Source organism: Acartia tonsa, chromosome 9, assembly GCF_053477335.1.
Source record: "Acartia tonsa isolate MP-2025a chromosome 9, ASM5347733v1, whole genome shotgun sequence".
Classification (NCBI taxonomy): Eukaryota; Metazoa; Arthropoda; class Copepoda; order Calanoida; family Acartiidae; genus Acartia; species Acartia tonsa.
This window is the reverse complement of record NC_137268.1, coordinates 18022751-18039944: the sequence shown is the minus strand read 5'-3', so window position 1 is coordinate 18039944 and position 17194 is coordinate 18022751. Positions and strand designations below refer to the sequence as shown.

At 31.6% G+C, this 17194-nt stretch overlaps 1 protein-coding gene across 5 annotated transcripts in view; it reads left to right on the top strand.

The window, feature by feature from the left end:
* The window catches only part of LOC145328366 (uncharacterized), a 151958-nt gene that overhangs the window by 99499 nt on the left and 35265 nt on the right, over positions 1-17194 (top strand). For all 5 annotated transcript variants that reach the window (XM_080171995.1, XM_080171997.1, XM_080171993.1 and 2 more), the window contains 4 exons: positions 1211-1270; positions 15688-15764; positions 16097-16193; positions 16773-16906. In XM_080171995.1, coding sequence (XP_080028121.1) covers positions 1211-1270; positions 15688-15764; positions 16097-16193; positions 16773-16906 — 368 coding nt within the window. The remainder of the gene's footprint in view (positions 1-1210; positions 1271-15687; positions 15765-16096; positions 16194-16772; positions 16907-17194) is intronic.

Here is a 17194-nt window from a genome sequence, read left to right as displayed (position 1 = left end):
TAAAGGCTTACCATTAGATATAAGATATATGGATAAGTTATGATACTACTGCAACCTCTCTAACTGGAGCAGCTAGTAGCCTCACTACTGTGCTCTGCATATCTGGACAGTAAAGGCTTACCATTAGATATAAGATATATGGATAAGTTATGATACTACTGCAACCTCTCTACCTGGAGCAGCTAGTAGCCTCACTATTGTGCTCTGCATATTTGGACAGTAAGGGCTTACCATTAGATATAAGATATATGGATAAGTTGCAAGGCATTCAAAAGTCATGGATATAGTACAATAAGATTATTATAACCACCAAATATAGAAAAATTTGGATACCATACCAGTGTAATCTACAATCCCAATATCCTTTGTCTTCCAGAGAATTTAAGACACTATCTCCATAATTATTAGAATTGTAGGTTTGTAGCAACAAATATATGTTTGTGATCATTCAATTTGGATAATACCTTAGGTTTATCCAAACTGAAAGATTTTTTGTTGTCTTTGAATTGCAAAAAGTACTAGTAGTTTTTGGCATTTAGGATTTCTAAAAGTATCTTTAAAACCCTGTAACAATTTAAAATCAATTTCCCTCCCTTTTGTATCTTTGTTTTGCTGAAAAATATTAGGACAAGTTTGATAAATATTCTATTAACTTAAAATGAATTATGGGACACACATACATAAATATATTAATGATAAAGTTAGCTAAAGATCAATTTAGCCTGGAAATTTGCAACCATTACCTCATTTTACCCCCTTCACCCTAACATCCAAGCATACATATAATATAACCAATATTACTAGATACCTATGAGTTAGAGGATTTTTTTTCTCTAAAATTGGAAGATTATTTTTACAAAACCCGAGACTTTTTTATGCCTAAAGACGTTAAAAAATGTATCTTTTACTACTATGTAAGATGCGTTTATTAATTGCTGCAGTTAGAGAAATGTTTTGGCTAAATATAATTATGCATAACTTATTACCATAAAGATTAGGAACTTCCAGATAAAGGTCGTGGAATTGATGGGTTGATTGTCGGCTATTGTTGGTGTGTCAGTGAGTTGGGACCTGCTAGAATTGTCTTACTCAACATAGTTTTTATTTGACAATACTACAAATTCCTTTAATTTTAATAATGCTTTTTTCACTATGGAAGGAAATATGGTTTCCATAAAAGGAAATAATAACGTCTGATTCTTCTTTTCAGGGAAGCATCGAAGCTTTGGCAGAGTTGGAACGCTTGGACAATGTGCTAAATCAATATCAGGTTAGATTTCAAAAGCCTTTAATTAGCAAGGACGTGCAGGCCCTAAGTTTAGAATAATCATTTTTTTGTGTATTTTTCGTAAAGTTGTGTGTTAGCGTTTCGTCAAATGCATTTATTAAGTCAAACTGTTTTTATTTTGACCAAAAGTATATATATGAAATGTTCATAATTAATAACTGTTAGACCTAATAAGTGCATTTGACTAAATGCTAAGACACAACTTTTTGGAAATTACACAAAAAACGACCCTCTTTTTAGAATGATTTGTACAGTTAATTAAAGGAACCTATTATAAATCAACAATATAGCAACTCAAAAACTTTATTTTAAAGAAAAATCTAAAACATTTTAAATTGCATAGGTATGTAATTTGAATATTTTTGATAACTGCATATCTAAGATTATAACTGCTTCCAGATAACTCATAAATTGTTGGTAAAAAATGTATATTCTTCTACAGTTAAGGTTATAAAAATCCATGATTTATTGTACATAAGAGTTCACTTTATTTTCTGTAGCGTAGCTACTCAATAAGTTGGTTTGTTTATAATAATTTATGTAGATTAAAAATACTTGCATTATGAGACCAATGGTCTTTTTTTTTATTGTATTATTTTATTTTTAAATACAAACAAACATTTATGAAATAGTTACCTAAAAATTAAGCAGTTTCCATCAATGTACTTAGTCGGGCACAGAGTCCCCTTCCTCCCTACGTTATGAATTTAATTGAAAATAAAGGGGTGGTATGTTTTTCGTGTTAGATTTCTACTTAAGGTTATGTTATATTAGGTACAGGGTATTCCGCAGTGGTAAGGCACCGCAGCTTAGGTAGTAGAAAATAAAGTTTCCAATCAAAACAAAAAAAATAAAAAGCTCTTGTGCTTATTTCAAAAAATAGATTAGGTATTCCTTAATCTTCTTTCATGCATATATTTGTTCTCGTTTTTCTGAGAATAGAGAAATAATTTTGAAAGAGGTTACAACAAGTAACAATCATAATTTAATTATAAAACTATAAAAGTAAAGTACATCCTAAAGAAATGGCCTAAAAAGGTTCAGTCATTTTTAAAGTAACAAACATCCAAATTTATTAATATTAAAGATATAGGTATAATTTTAGTGAGAAAAAATTAGTTGAATAAAGAATAAAAATTGTACTTTCTGTGCATTTTATAAATTTTAAAGGCGAAGCTTTTCTATGTTTAGGGTCGGTCCGTCCTGAACGTTTAGTTCTTGTAGTTTATTTAGACATATTATAATTGTCACATCGATTTCAACATTGCAAGATAATTCCTGTAATAAAAAAATTTTGTATGTTATAATTATCTTATTCATCTGTGTCTCAACCATGACACTTTGGTTGAGTGTGACTTCCGAATTAGCGGGAAGTTCTAGAGATCTTGTTTGACGTACACACAAACCCCCAATACCAGGAACCATCAAGTTTCAACAGCAGGTTTGATTATAGATTTATTGAGGCAAACTATTTCAAAGTCCTGAAATTACAAAATCAATTAATACAAAATTCCAGTTTTTATAACCACGTAATCTTATTTGCTTTTTAAAATCTTTTTTTTCTACGGTTAAGAATCTTTGGTTACTTTGGCTTTAAAGGAAAATTATTTGGTTTAATAAATCATTGTTAAATGCAAAAATAAGGGCACATAAAAATTACTAAAACATAATAATTGAATCATAATAAAGTTTCATGTTTAGCTGGCTAAAGCCTTTTAAACTTAATAAATCGTCCTATACGCCATTCAATTTAAATAAAATGAACAAATTCTACCTGAAGTTCTTATGGTTTAAAGCCCCTGGTATACTAGGGTTGTTCACGCACTATGAGACCAATGATAGGCCCAACTTTGTTCTCCGAAATCTTCACCCACTCACATATCATTCAAAAGTAAAGAACGTGGACGCATCAAAACATAAACAACACCATGCCGCGTCTCTTTAGAAAAGGAAAGTCAAACAAAGACGACATTTGCGCTTAATTTGGGATAATGAATAAGGAATTAATTTCGATCTTGATAAACACAAAGCTTCCTCGAAAAGAGGTTAAGACAATCTGATTACTGATTCCTATTACCACAAGGTAAAATATCATAGGCGAATTCAAGAAGTTTTGCAAAGTTATTTAATATTTTGTTTAGGTTTATGCATTAATATTCTGCTTATTTAGTTCTGACACTCTAAAAGTGTAAATGTTCGTTTGTCCATCCATTTCAGAGCTCTTCTTTTATGGATGTTGTCATCCTTGTTTTTTATGAAAACCACCAGAATTTATTTTGAGATGAGTAATGATGAAATATTTTTGTACCATAATATAAATCTTTCATGAGAGTCTAGGTTTTCAGTGTTTAAACACTTCTGCAAAAGCTATAATAACTGCAATATTTACAGCAGCAATTTGCCCAGGGAGGGAAGGGACATTGGGCTGTTTATTACACCAGTATCCATAGTTTTATATTAACGTGTTCAACTTTACTTCGGGAACTTTAATTGTAGTTTGATTAGTTGGTACAATAAGTAATTTGTCAAAACGTTTCAACCACTAATTGTAATCTACATAATGAGTAATTTTGTGTCTCATTATTAGGGATATATACATTAATGTATTGGCCATTATCTTAACCCTTTAGATCTCTGAATTTCCCTCTCCTATACTATACTAAAACCACTAAAAAGGTCCTCAAATGCTTAATGTTGTTTGTAAACCCTTGTGTATCTTAGCTGTTTTTTTTATTTATGTGATACATGTCAACTTCCAGTCGTTTTTAAGAGGGTTATCATTTTAAAAAGCGAAGCTTTTCTATAATTAGGGTCGGTCCGTCCGTAACGGATAGCTTTTTTTGTTAATTTAAGCATGTTAGAATTGTCCTATCGATTTCAAACTTTGCATGGTGATTCCTATAGAAGTTAGGTACAAGTTAGAAAGCAACTCTATAATCATTACCAGAATGTCCGTACGTCCATTTTAAACATGTTGATTTTTTAAACAACAAATTTTTATGTGATCTAATTATCCGATTGTTCTGATTTTTGGTATACTGATTCCTGGTACAACAAAGGGCAATATTATAAGCAAAGCAACTCTATAATCAAATCCTAAAAATGTAAGTATGTCCATAAACATTATCCTGTATCAAGCAGTTTTTCAACAAATTTACTCACAATTTCGCTTTGATTCTTATACATTTATATTCTGATTATTCAGTTGTGACACTATACAAATTGTTAATGTCCGTTTGTCCTATCGTTTTAGAGCTTCGCTTTTATGAATGAATGTCATCCTTGTTTTCATTAAAATTTAGTTCAAGTGCTTTTGGTAGATAAGAAATATACTTAGATTATGTGATATTTACGGAATATAAAACTTTCACGGGCGAGATTGAACTCCTTAAGTTGATTCTTGAAAAGATAAATTGCGGGGATATTGATTCTGTATTATTGCTAGAGATTCGGGGTGGGGACAATAGACGGCAAATTAATACGTCCCACCCCCTTTTGCTGGCGAATTTTATTTTCTCTAACACTTTAATATTATATTGTCCTTTTAAAATACCTATTTAATAAAAATAAGATACTGGGGGGGGGGGGGTGTGGATGTGATACTTTTTAAAGACCATTACAAAGGAACTTAATCTAAAAAAGAGTTGTACAACACTGGGATTTTCAAAAAGTTGCACAACCGGCCTCCCCCATAGACGTTCTAGGGAGGGTTTAAAGGGGTGATTACCCTTAAAAAAAATTTAGAAATTCATAACATTGAGGGGAGCTAAAATTAAAACGCTTGGATGTCCCTGGCCTTCCCCCTTTCTATTTAAAACTGAAATTTAATCTTATTCTTGATGATCAAATTTTAATAGATTTTGCATAAGGATGAAAAATAATTTATTCCTACTTTGCTTTATAGCATGATTATCATAAAAAATTTATAAAATATTCTTTTATGCACGGTGCGGCCGCCGCGTTTAGCGGCAATTTTTTAAAGAAAGTCGTTGACACAGTCACCCATCCACTATGTGCCCAGAATTCCAATATAAAACAAAAACTCATAATTCTGTTAATTTTGCTTCAAATTGGGTAAAATCTTTTGGGTTGGGTCACTAATTACTCCAAGTTTTGGTATCTTTAAAAAAAAACGGCGGCGGGATCGCCGCTCCCAAAGTTAACCACCATTTTCCGCCTTTTTCCGCCATTTTCCGCCGTCAAAAAAACAACATTATCTCAAATGATTCAAAATTGCCTAATTCGGCGAGAAATTCAAAAAAAAAATTTGTGGCGGCGGCTGAAAACGGCGGGAGCTGCGGACCCGCCGCCGTTTTTTTCAAAGATACCAAAAATTGGGATGATTAGTGACACCCTAAAACAAATTGGGTCCAATATCTTAAAATCACAGTAGAAGCACTGAATTTAAGACATACCTTGATAATTGAGAATTTGAACATGAAGTCCCCCCCCACAGGGTTGGTTATAAGAAAAAAAATTTTGAAAAAAATAACATGGTCTCAAATGATTCCAAATTACCTAATTCAGCAAGAAATGCAATAAAAAAAATTTTGGTGGTGGTGGAAAACGGCCATGAACGGCGGTTCTGCCGCAGTTTTTTTTTTAAAGATACCAAAACTTGGGGTGACTGGTGACACAACCCAAAACATTTTACCCAATTATCTCTAAAACTAAGGGAGTTGCGCAAAATAAAATTGCTAGTATGTCGTGTTTTAAGTCACCACATTTTACCCCCCCCCCCCCCTTAATAAATTATCAATGAAATACTTATATATCAATTGATTTGTTTAAGGGAGGGAGGGAACATTGGGCTGTTTATTACACTAGTCCCCAAAGCTTTATAATAACTTTTTATTATCCATTGTTTAGCAACTTTAGGGGCTTTTACTGAATTTTAATTGTTTTTTTTCAAATGTTGAGTGTCCAAATGTTTAAACACTAATTGTAATCTACAGAAAGGGTAATTTTGTGTATCATCGTTGGATAAGTTCATCAATTTATCAGCCATTAACTTACCCCTTTAGATCCCTGGATTTGTTGACATTAATAACTATAAACAAGGAAACATGTTAATAACATTTTGTAAAATAATTTTCTATTTTCCTATAACCCATTTTACTGTACTTTCTCATTAACAAATTTACCTGTTATTGCTGCGCTACTTATAGACAAAACAATCCTTGTTTTAAAGATAAAAGCAAATATATCTCAAATCACCCCAAAAGCACTAAAAACTTTAATTCAAAAGCCTTGAAATCAAAGGATTGATTGTCTGCAATAGGGCCTTTATCACTCTAGTCCCCAAAGTTTTATAATAACATTTTCTTGTTTGTTTAGTAAGTTTAGTGTCATAACTTTTCAACCAATAATTGTAATCTACAGAAGGGTAAGTTTGTGTATCATTATTAGTAATGTACATCAATTTATCTGCCATTCTCTGATCCCTTTAGATCCCTAGGCCTTCATACATTTATTAACAAATTTGCTTAAATCTTTTATTTTCTTTACAAGTTTGCTTAACTCTTTAAATTCTCTAGGGCGGGTATATGGGGTGGAATAGGTTTTAGTTTTATTAAATTGAAACATTTAAGATATTATTCATTTGATTTAAAAAGAATGGTAATTGATTAGAAGCAACAGGTTCGATTACATAGCTTAAATAAATATTCCTAGGCGTGTGCATGGGGGACCTCCCCTCACACCCCGGGGGGGGGGGGCGAGGATATCCTTTAAAGACTTTAAGCAATGAGAATAAGGGATTGTATCAAAAATTGCATCGAGAACTATAAATATCACGATAAAATGATTTGTAAATAAAAAGTTATTTTAATTTGTCTTTGTTTGTGTTAAAATTGCTACAAAATGGGTCCGACCACTCCTACAAAAATGCGAAAGAAAAATTTCAGCTAACGATGCCGCCATTGAAACCAACGGGATTCATTCACTGAGTGCCTTGGTTAAACATGTGTAAAGGTCTGATATGCGGCATCGTTAGCTGAATAAAGATCAAACTATTTGAAGTTGAGAGTATCATTACAAAATATAATAATTCCTGAATCTTTAAGGGGGAATGCTTTGACATCAATTTTTTGCATTTTTTGGAATCTTGGGGTTTTTGCATTGGCTGGGCACATAGTGCCATCTCTTCAAATTACAGTCTAAGTAATTTTAGACAAACTTGCAGCCGCTGAAAATGGTAAAAATTTAATCCCATTCGACATTAAATCAATGAACAATGATAGAACTACCTTTTAACATCAGTTTCCACACGACAACAGACCACGAACAATCCGCAGTCATGTTTCTGTAGTAATGTGCGGACGCTGAGCCCTGCCTTTGTGTTCTCATAAATTTACTTTTTGAACTTGTGAATATTCACTGAAAAGCTGCTTTGATTGAAATATGATAGTAAATTAACTTTAACGTGAGCCTTGAGGATTTTCTGATGCTAACGCAGCCACTTTATAACAAGCATGTTTTTTAAGTAATCAAGCCTAAGATTTCGGAATCTCTACCTGTATATCTTTATATTTAAGGGACTTCTTATATATGATTTTAAGCTCTTATACATATATATTTTTAATGATTCTAAAAAGTATTGGAATAATTTTAATTATCTTTAAATATTTTGTTGATAGAAAAGTTATAAAGAATAAAACGAAAAAAACTAGGCATCTGAGGGGATAAGACAATGGCCGGTAAATTGATATACATCCCCAATGATTATTTAAAAATTACCCGTGCTGTAGAATTCAATAAGTGGTTGAAACTTTTGGTAACCCAACTTATTGAACCAACAACTGAAAATTCAATAAAATCCCCAAAGTTGTTTAGTTAATGAATACGAAACGTTTTTTTTAAAACAATGGGGACTAGTGTAATATACAGCCTAATGTCCTCTTCCCTCCTGTTAAAAATAACTGACATTTTATTATTACTTTTCTTGTGTGTATTTATGATGTAAGGCCAAGTAATTATAAATCCAACCCGAATATATTATTATTTTCATACATTCCTCTATTTATAATATTAGTCAGGGATCTTAAGGGATAAGACAATGGCCGATAAATTGATGTATGTCCTTCATGATGATAAACAAAATTACCTCTTTAGTTGATAAAAATTATTGGTTGAAACGTTTGAACACTCAAATTAATGAACCAACCAATTAATATTCAATATAAGTCCCCAAAAGTTGTTAAGCCAATGAATGATAAAACGTTATCATAAAACTTTTGGGACTACCTAGTATCATATGATTAATAGCCCAATGTCCCCTCCCCCCCCCCCTGAGTATTAGTATAGTTACTTCGTAAAATGTAACAAATATGTATAGCTTATAAATTAGTGATATTACAACTAGAAAAAAAAACAATTTTGCTTTTCTGTAAGAGGCAAATGTTTCAACTATAAAACTATTTTATCAATTAGTATTAGAGCAGTAACAAGCTTTTAATGCTTATTTTATGATAAGAATAGATAGACAGAGATTTTGTCTATTTAATATATAAAGTCAATTTATGTATTTTAATACTTAATATCAATCAACAAAAAGGTATATGTAATGGTCTGGCGTACTGGCCTGTCCTAGTTATAGATTCGATGTGATTCTTAAAACCAAATAAATATTTCAAAAAATTTTACCTAAGCCTTTTGAAGAATAAAAAATATTGTTTTTACTTTTTACACCAAATTAATTTTTATGCTCTCTATTTGAAATTTTGAATAGTCCCAAAAATATCTAAATCAATGGTCCCTTAAAAGTTTTTTCTTATGACAAAAAACAATTCTATGTGAAAATTTCCCCTCCATTCCCCCTTTTTACCCATTTCCCTATAGTTTTACTCCCAACATTACGCCACAAAAAAAATCAAAATTTTCAGCAATTTTAATTGGAATTAACTTAGTGAAACACAGCCCCTTGTCATTTCTATAAGATTTGTACTGAACTTGCTCCTCTTACTTTTTCTTAGTCAGTATTTTGGTTGAAATATAAAGCAGCCACTCAATAAAAGTTTGGGTCATTGGGTTTGTGCTTGCTCATTATGCACTCCTAGTGTATTAGATTATCTTATACGGGTCTTTAATTTTATATGCATAATTAAACATTATACACAGCTATTAATAATATTATGTATACTTTTTTTAGAGGAAAATGAGTATAGTTATTTTTCGCATCGTATTATACACAGCTTTCCGCGGATATAGAATGTACAATTATAAGATTGAAACAATTTTTTTAGCCCCGAGATGCCGAAAGCATAGGGGCATCTAATATATTTTTGTTTCATTATATTATTTTATTATTTATTTAACTTTTATCTTATTTTATCAAGTATTATCTGTTTTTAAAAAGCGGAAGAAATGTAGATAAGACTAGATAGAAATAGAAGAAAATAAATAAAAAAGAAGGTTTTTATTGGGGGGGGGGGGGGGTATTTTCGGGGGGTAGGATGTTTGATTAGGGTGTGTCTTAAAATAACCTAAACACATCAAAATTGGGAGGAATAAAACTTTCCTTACGGTAACATAATTTGGGACACCTGCTGTACTCGGCGAGAGGGTGAGGTGAGGGTGTCAAGTCAAGTCATAATGTACTTGAACTTGGAGCTTGAGTTGTCCCTAGTGGCTATACAAACTGTCGCGTCTTCCTCCATGACTTTTAAGGTCCAAACACCTAGAAACTGGCTAGACACACACACAATAGTACAGAAAAGAATGATAAAAATAGATCAACTATTTAATGTTAGAAAGATACATTTAATTCTGTAAATATGTATTTATTTTCTCATTTTCACACAAAATCAGGAATATAAGCCAAGTTTTTTTGGAAAATTTAAAATAAATGTTTGGTTGATAATGCATCGATTAATCCCTGTTTAATTTTTAAACTTTAAATAATTTTAGGGGATTTTTTTTTCTTACTGCATACCTACTTTTTATCCTAGAACTCTTTGAGCACAAAATTACACACCCTAATCACTTCTAGTCGTTAAGGTTTTGAGTGTGCAATCACTTCTGCACATTAATCACATTTTCAATTAAATAATAGTTATTTCTCGCATCGTATTATAAACGGCTTTCCGCGGATATAGAATGTACAATTAAAAGATTAAAACTAGTTTTTTAGCCCCGTTGTGCCGAAGGCACCGGCTAAAAAACTGGTTTTAATCTTTTGATAAATATGAATTACTATATGGATGTTTTTGTGTCTGCTTGCTGTCGATGTTGGAGTCTGAACCCCATGGCATCATACTCAAGACGTTTAGATGGTACCTAGTGCTGCCATGTATAGCGCGTGACACTAATAGTAAGACCAGGGGGAATGCCTTTTCACATAAACAGGTGTAACTAATTTTAATACACAGTTTAGTCTTACAGACAAAGGTCGTGCAATCAAATGGTTGGTTTTCTTTTGGATGTTACTTAACTTAATATCCTATGATGGGTATTACAAATGAATGATATAAATGCCCTTGGGTTCTTTAGATGATGTTTCAAATCGAAGGGATTAAGCCCCGAACGAGGTAATTAACTAGGTATGTGGAAGACAATGCACACAGTACAGTCATTTTTATAATAGTACAAAAAATATAGAAATACAGAATTGTAATGAAACCGTCGTAGATTAATCATATTTAAATAAATGGATGACACGCATATGTACATATAAACAAAATTGCAAAGGGGGTGATGGAAGGACAAATGAAAAAGAGAGTGCGATTTTTAAAAAAGGGGGAAATGAAAATAATAAGTGGTTACTACAATTTTTGCTTCCTATTAAATAAAATTTGAAAAATTAGTACACTACTTCTAAGGGAATCAGAGAGTCTAGTCTATCAGGGAAGAAGACACTTTTAAAGATGATATGCTTTAAAAGTTTGCTAATTGTTGTTGAAAATTGACATTGGTTTTATATTATAGTTTCCGTTTGAGACCTTTTAGATTCAAGAACATTATCAATTTAATTAATAGACTGAATTTTTTACTTATGAAACGTGTGGAAGGTTGATATGTTTGCCAATGACCTTTCTCTGCATTAAACACTCAAATGAAAATTAACAAATTAAATGGGCATAATACAAGTCCTATATATAGTTATTTATAGGCCATGGTAATTCTCACATCTCATATTATTAACTTGGCTCAGTCTCGAACCTGTTACCTCTAATACACCGATTTTAAACAATAGACATGACACCATGAACATTTTAGAAAATATTTGCTTTAATAGAAATCAAAATAACTGGAAAATGAATGGGGAGGAGGGAAAGTGCATTGTGAATAGATTTGCAATTGACGTCTTTTTAACTTGTTAACAATTTATGGAGGTTTGAACTCAACAAAGCATTTAATTTAATGAATTTAGTGGATTTTTGCGGTCTCGGCATTTTTTTCTAAATCATCCAGTTGCCATAAAAATCTACCTAGTTATTTTTGACCAAAAATAAAATGAGAAAACATTTACTATGCTTAAAAGTCATGTACAGCTTTCTATAAAATAGGTATTATTTAGTTCAATTAAAATTAAAACAAAATTACCTATTGTTTCTTTGTCGAAATTGTCATTTGTTTACTTCTCAAAGCCTTTTGATGAAAAATATATGGATTAAAATGATAATAATTGCGATAATTAGCGGTATGTCAAAAAAATATTTTCATATTATTCCAATTGAGCTTCTTAATACCTGTATAATTAAATTAATTAATATAATAATTTAATTTTCCATTTACATATCACTGAATCAACATTTGTTAATGTCCCGGTTTCAATTTGGATACATTTTTGAGGTGTACTTTGTATTCAGAAAGTGCTGTTAGTGCTAGTGGTTGCAAATCTATTTGTAATATTACTTTGTCCAGGAATATGGAACTGCTATTGAAAAAGTTTATTATTATAGAGAAATATGTGAAAAAGTATTCATACTTGTCTTTGAAATCATTTTGTGAGATGTGATTTGGTTTTTATCTTTTTTTTTAATTCACAAAATGTATATTTTTTGTATCTATTGTTTTATTTGTAAATACAGTGTTTACATTGACCTTTTAATGATTAATTGAATGATCTTTGTTTTTCAAGTCATGTCATGTACCTGACATAACGGCTGTAGTCACCTTTCTTAGCGGTTCTAGTATGACGAGGCGTGGACCAGGCGCCTCCCTGACAGCAATCAAGCATGCTATCATTTATGCTAATGCTGCGGGTTAAATTTTCAATTCTTTTTTACTGGTTATCTGAAACGGGGCTTCTGTAACCTCGCTCGTTGTCCCTTGTTCCTGAAATTGTATATTTGCATCTGGTTATTTCCAACATAAACATGTTTGCATTACCTTATCATACAGGAGGGAGGAGGTGGCAAATGGAAGATAAATTAATTCAGTCAACATTTAGATTGAAGTTATATAACATTGAAGTATGTACCTAGTTTAATGTTCCCAATTTCCTAACCAATTTTTTTTTAAATACGTATCTTTATAGATAATTTGCAATGACCGGTACGTTAACAAATGGGCTGGAATATAAAAATATATTATTTAAAGAATAAGGGAGGTATCAGTGATCAACAGGCACTTTGTGTGAAAGCACACAGTGATCTATCTCTGTTCCATTATATATATATATGAAAAAATAATTTTAGCACTTGTCTGGTTTTAGGATATCTGCTCCTTAAATTAAAAATTCTAGAAACATAAATAATAACAAACTACATTATTTTTTTTTTAAATTGAAAATATTAGTAACCCTTTATATTAAATTATTAATTCATTCCAATTGTCCTCGCCTTAAATTAACTTGTCCAAAAACTTGTGTCCCAATAATGACATGAATGCATATATTTATGTTGATACAAAACAAATAAAAACTGTATTTCTATGATTTTAATAAAATAAATGCTATAACAAATGAATAGGCATAAAAAAGTAAAAAGCTTTTATTTTAACAACAAAAGTATAAAATCTTAATTCCAGTATGGTTTCCATAACGATTAATGCCAGTTTGGAACAGTTGCTCAGCACACTGAAAAGATCTATTGTTACTCTTATAAAGTTTCATATTAATACCCGCGAAAAGTTGTCTATATTACGATGCAATTAATATAATAGTGAAACATTCTTTTAAAGATAATCTAACTACACAAGAAAGAGAAGAGAAAATAGCCATAAAATATTAAAAGAAATAGATAATTGGATAAGAAAGGATTTATACTAAAGACAGGCGCGTAGAGGTCAAAGTGGTTGACTTATAGAATAGTGTTGCAATAAAAATGCAGTTTTAACAAAAATTCTATGGACTCTCTCCAGAGATGAAGGGAGGGGACATTGGACTGTAAATAACACTAATGCCATAAGTTTTAAAAACACGTTGACTCAAAACTGAGTACAAATGAATTTTGATTGGTTGGTTAAAAACTAGTTGTCTCCAATCTTTTCAACCAGTAATTTTGATCTGCTGAAGAGTTATTTTGTTAAGCTTTATCGCCATCTCGTCTTATCCCTTGAGATCCCTGAACTCTCTCTCTCTCTCCCTCTCTCTCTCTCTTTCTACCTCTCTCTTTCTACCTCTCTCTTTCTACCTCTCTCTCTCTACCTTTCTCTCTCTCTCTACCTCTCTCTCTCTCTCTGTCCTATGCAACACCACCTGGAGTTGTAAATAAATTATTTTCCTGACAGATCATTATTGAATCATCTTGCACATTAGGCCAGGCATCTAATGGGATAAAACAATGGCAAATAAATTGTACATCCCCAACGATGAAACACAAAATTACCCCCTTTGTAGATTACGTTACGTTTGGACACCCAACTAAATTGGCCAACCAGTCATAATTTAATAAAAGTACCCAAAGTTGTTAAGCTTATGAAAAAGAAAACGATATTATAAAACTTTAAGGACTAGTGTAAAAAATAGCTCAACGTCCCCTCTCTCCCTGTCATTAGACAGTGCTCAGAGAAAGGTCAATAGAATATAAATTATCCTTCCACCATATATATCAGGTTTCCAAATGCCAAATCAGGGATAAGGGTTAATTTCAAATCCGTCCAAAAAATTATTTTTTGTCTTTGGTATCTTTTTTATATTCTTAACAAACATTCATTTATCTTTGTAAAATTTTGAACGCTCATTATAAGCTTCAGATTGACCTATAAACATACCAAATAGCCTTTAATCTGCAAAAAAAAAACTAGCTTTTTTATTCAACAATGATTATGATTCTTTCTTAAACTAAATAACTCCAAAGCCATTAAATGAGTTCACTAATCATACCTAAAAGACTACTCTCTTGAAAAGATTTGAGGATATATTCTCACAAAATATCTACATTTTTGATTTATGCAGTTTCATATATTGCAATTTTATTGCTTTAATATTGAGTTAGGAATCTAGACATATAAATCTCATGTTTAGACATTACATATTGAGTATTTTATATTGGTTTTTAGATATCATATAATTCATTTTGTTTATGAGGAAACCATGAGACGTGGGGTAGGGTAAAGGCGGGTTTAACACCCCCCCAAAAACAAAAAATTTGAAGCCCCACATTAACCTCCTCAAATTTATTAAAATCATCAGATTATCCCCTAAAATCTTTTAAACCCCTTATTTTACCCCCTCAAAATAAAAAGCTTTGACGTCCCTGGTGTCAGCTGCTGAAAAACTAAAAACTTAGTTGGTTTTAAAAAAGGAAGCTCTAAACTCAGACTGTAGGACAAACGAATATAAAGCCTTTTCAGAATCTAATAAGCAAACTATAAATTATAAGACTGAATAAAACTGTATGTAAAGATTCCTGATTCTTAGGTGAATTCTTAAAAAAAAACTTTTTGGCTTACTGTCTCACTATTTTGCCTTACTATGTTAGTAAGGCAGTGAGCTAAAAAAGCTTTTTATGAATTTACCTCTGTTTTGGGCATACTTACTTTTTTCGAACTTAACAAAGAATGAGGTTCATATAAGCTCTGTCAATATATTTACATATTATATATCCACTAGCGGCTGCACCCCTAGCATCTAGGGGCTCTACATTCGAAGGGATAAAGAAGGGCAGTAAAATAGCTTAAAACCATACCCAGACTTATTTATGAAAAAAAATAGCCTAAAACCATCTCAGGGCCTATACAAAGCTCCCCTGTAAAGGAGAACCACATCGGTTCAGTGGTTAGCGAGATCATTCGCTGCTACAAACAAAAAAGCGTAGTACTTTATATAATTAAAAGAAAATAGCTTAAAACCATCACAGGACCAGTAGGTATATTCCCTGAAGAGTAGAGCTCAACCGGTTCAGTGGTTATTGAAATCTTAAGCTTCAGACAGACATACAGACAGACAGACAGACAGACTTCGTACTACTTTGTATTATAGATATATCCATTAATAAGATGTATTTTTCTTTCAGCGTCCAAGCAAGACATCAGGAACTAGTGGAAGCGGGGCTACGGGTTCTTCATCCAGTAAAAAGAAACGGAAGGACAGGTAAAATAACTTCTATTTTTGAACTCATTTGTTCGTTATCGTATATAAGTTTGACCCATTGAAGTAATTTCTCGCTTATGGGAAGGCATTTCAATTATCCATTGAAAGTTTCTAATTGAACAGAAAATACACTCCATCCCTGTAGTATTATTTAGGACTATTTAACAGACATCCTTCTACTTTAGATTATAGATATTCTTTTTAGAGTAGCCGAACTGATGCTCTATTGTGTTTTTTTAATGCCATACAAAGAAACAAAAAAAGACGCGTGATTGAAAAAAATAAGTAAAAAAAACTCCTAAATTATGAATCTACAAAATAATTTCTTACAGGGAAAGTTTCAAGAATGGTGGTACATGGCCCCGGACCCGAGGTGGACCTGTTATTACACATCCTACTGGCACTATACTGCATCCTCATAAATATAAGGTAATATAAGGGGGTAAGGCTACTGTGAAAGTATAAACAAAATAGGGGCGAATATTCAATGAAAAGAATATAGAGAGCATGAGCTATATGTAACCCGCTTTTGTATTGGGTCTTTAAAAAGTTTGCATATTAAAATCATGCAGCTGCATCCAATTCAATCAAATGTAATTTAAATTCAATAACATAATAATCTAAGATGGAGGGGAGGGAAGGTTATATTGCAAGTTTAATGAAATTTAGAAAATGTATATCTTCTAGTAACCCAACAGAATTTTCTAAATTTAGGGTCAATTGTGATTTTCAATTACTGACCTTAATAGAAAAGACAATGGACGGTAAATGAAATACATCCCCAATCATGATTTTAAAAATTACACCTTTTGAAGTTAAAAATTACTAGTAAAAAAGTTTAAACACTTCTACTACAAATCAAAATTCAAAACAAGTACCCAAAGTTTTCAAGCATACTAACAACATTTAGTTAATTAATACTTTGGGTACCAATGGAATTTGCAGTCTTAAGTCCCTTCCCTCCCTGAATAGAAATTTATATGTTAAATACTATTATTTATTTCTCAGGAACGCTTGCCGCTGAGTGAATTAATCTCAAACGTGCCTCAGTATCCATCAACCGTGTCGGCTGCCAACGAATCAGACCACGGTGTCAAGTCGGATTCCGGTATTCGGCCGGAGCCTGATCAGAGATATAATAGGTAGAAGAATATTCATTTATATTGCATCGTATTGTAGACAACTTTCCGCGGATACTAAAATGAAAAAATATTCAGGATTAAACCCTATGCTAAAAAAACTGATGTTAATTTATGATTTGCATTTTAGTATTCGTCGAAAATTTTGTAATACGATGCTATACATGATTTTTCAGTATAGCTTGTAATATAGTGTCTGAAATTAAATTTCTTTGTGTTAAACAATTTTGTATAATCTATAGTGACAAAGGAATATAATGAGGTCTTTCAAAAAGTAATTCTTATAGATAT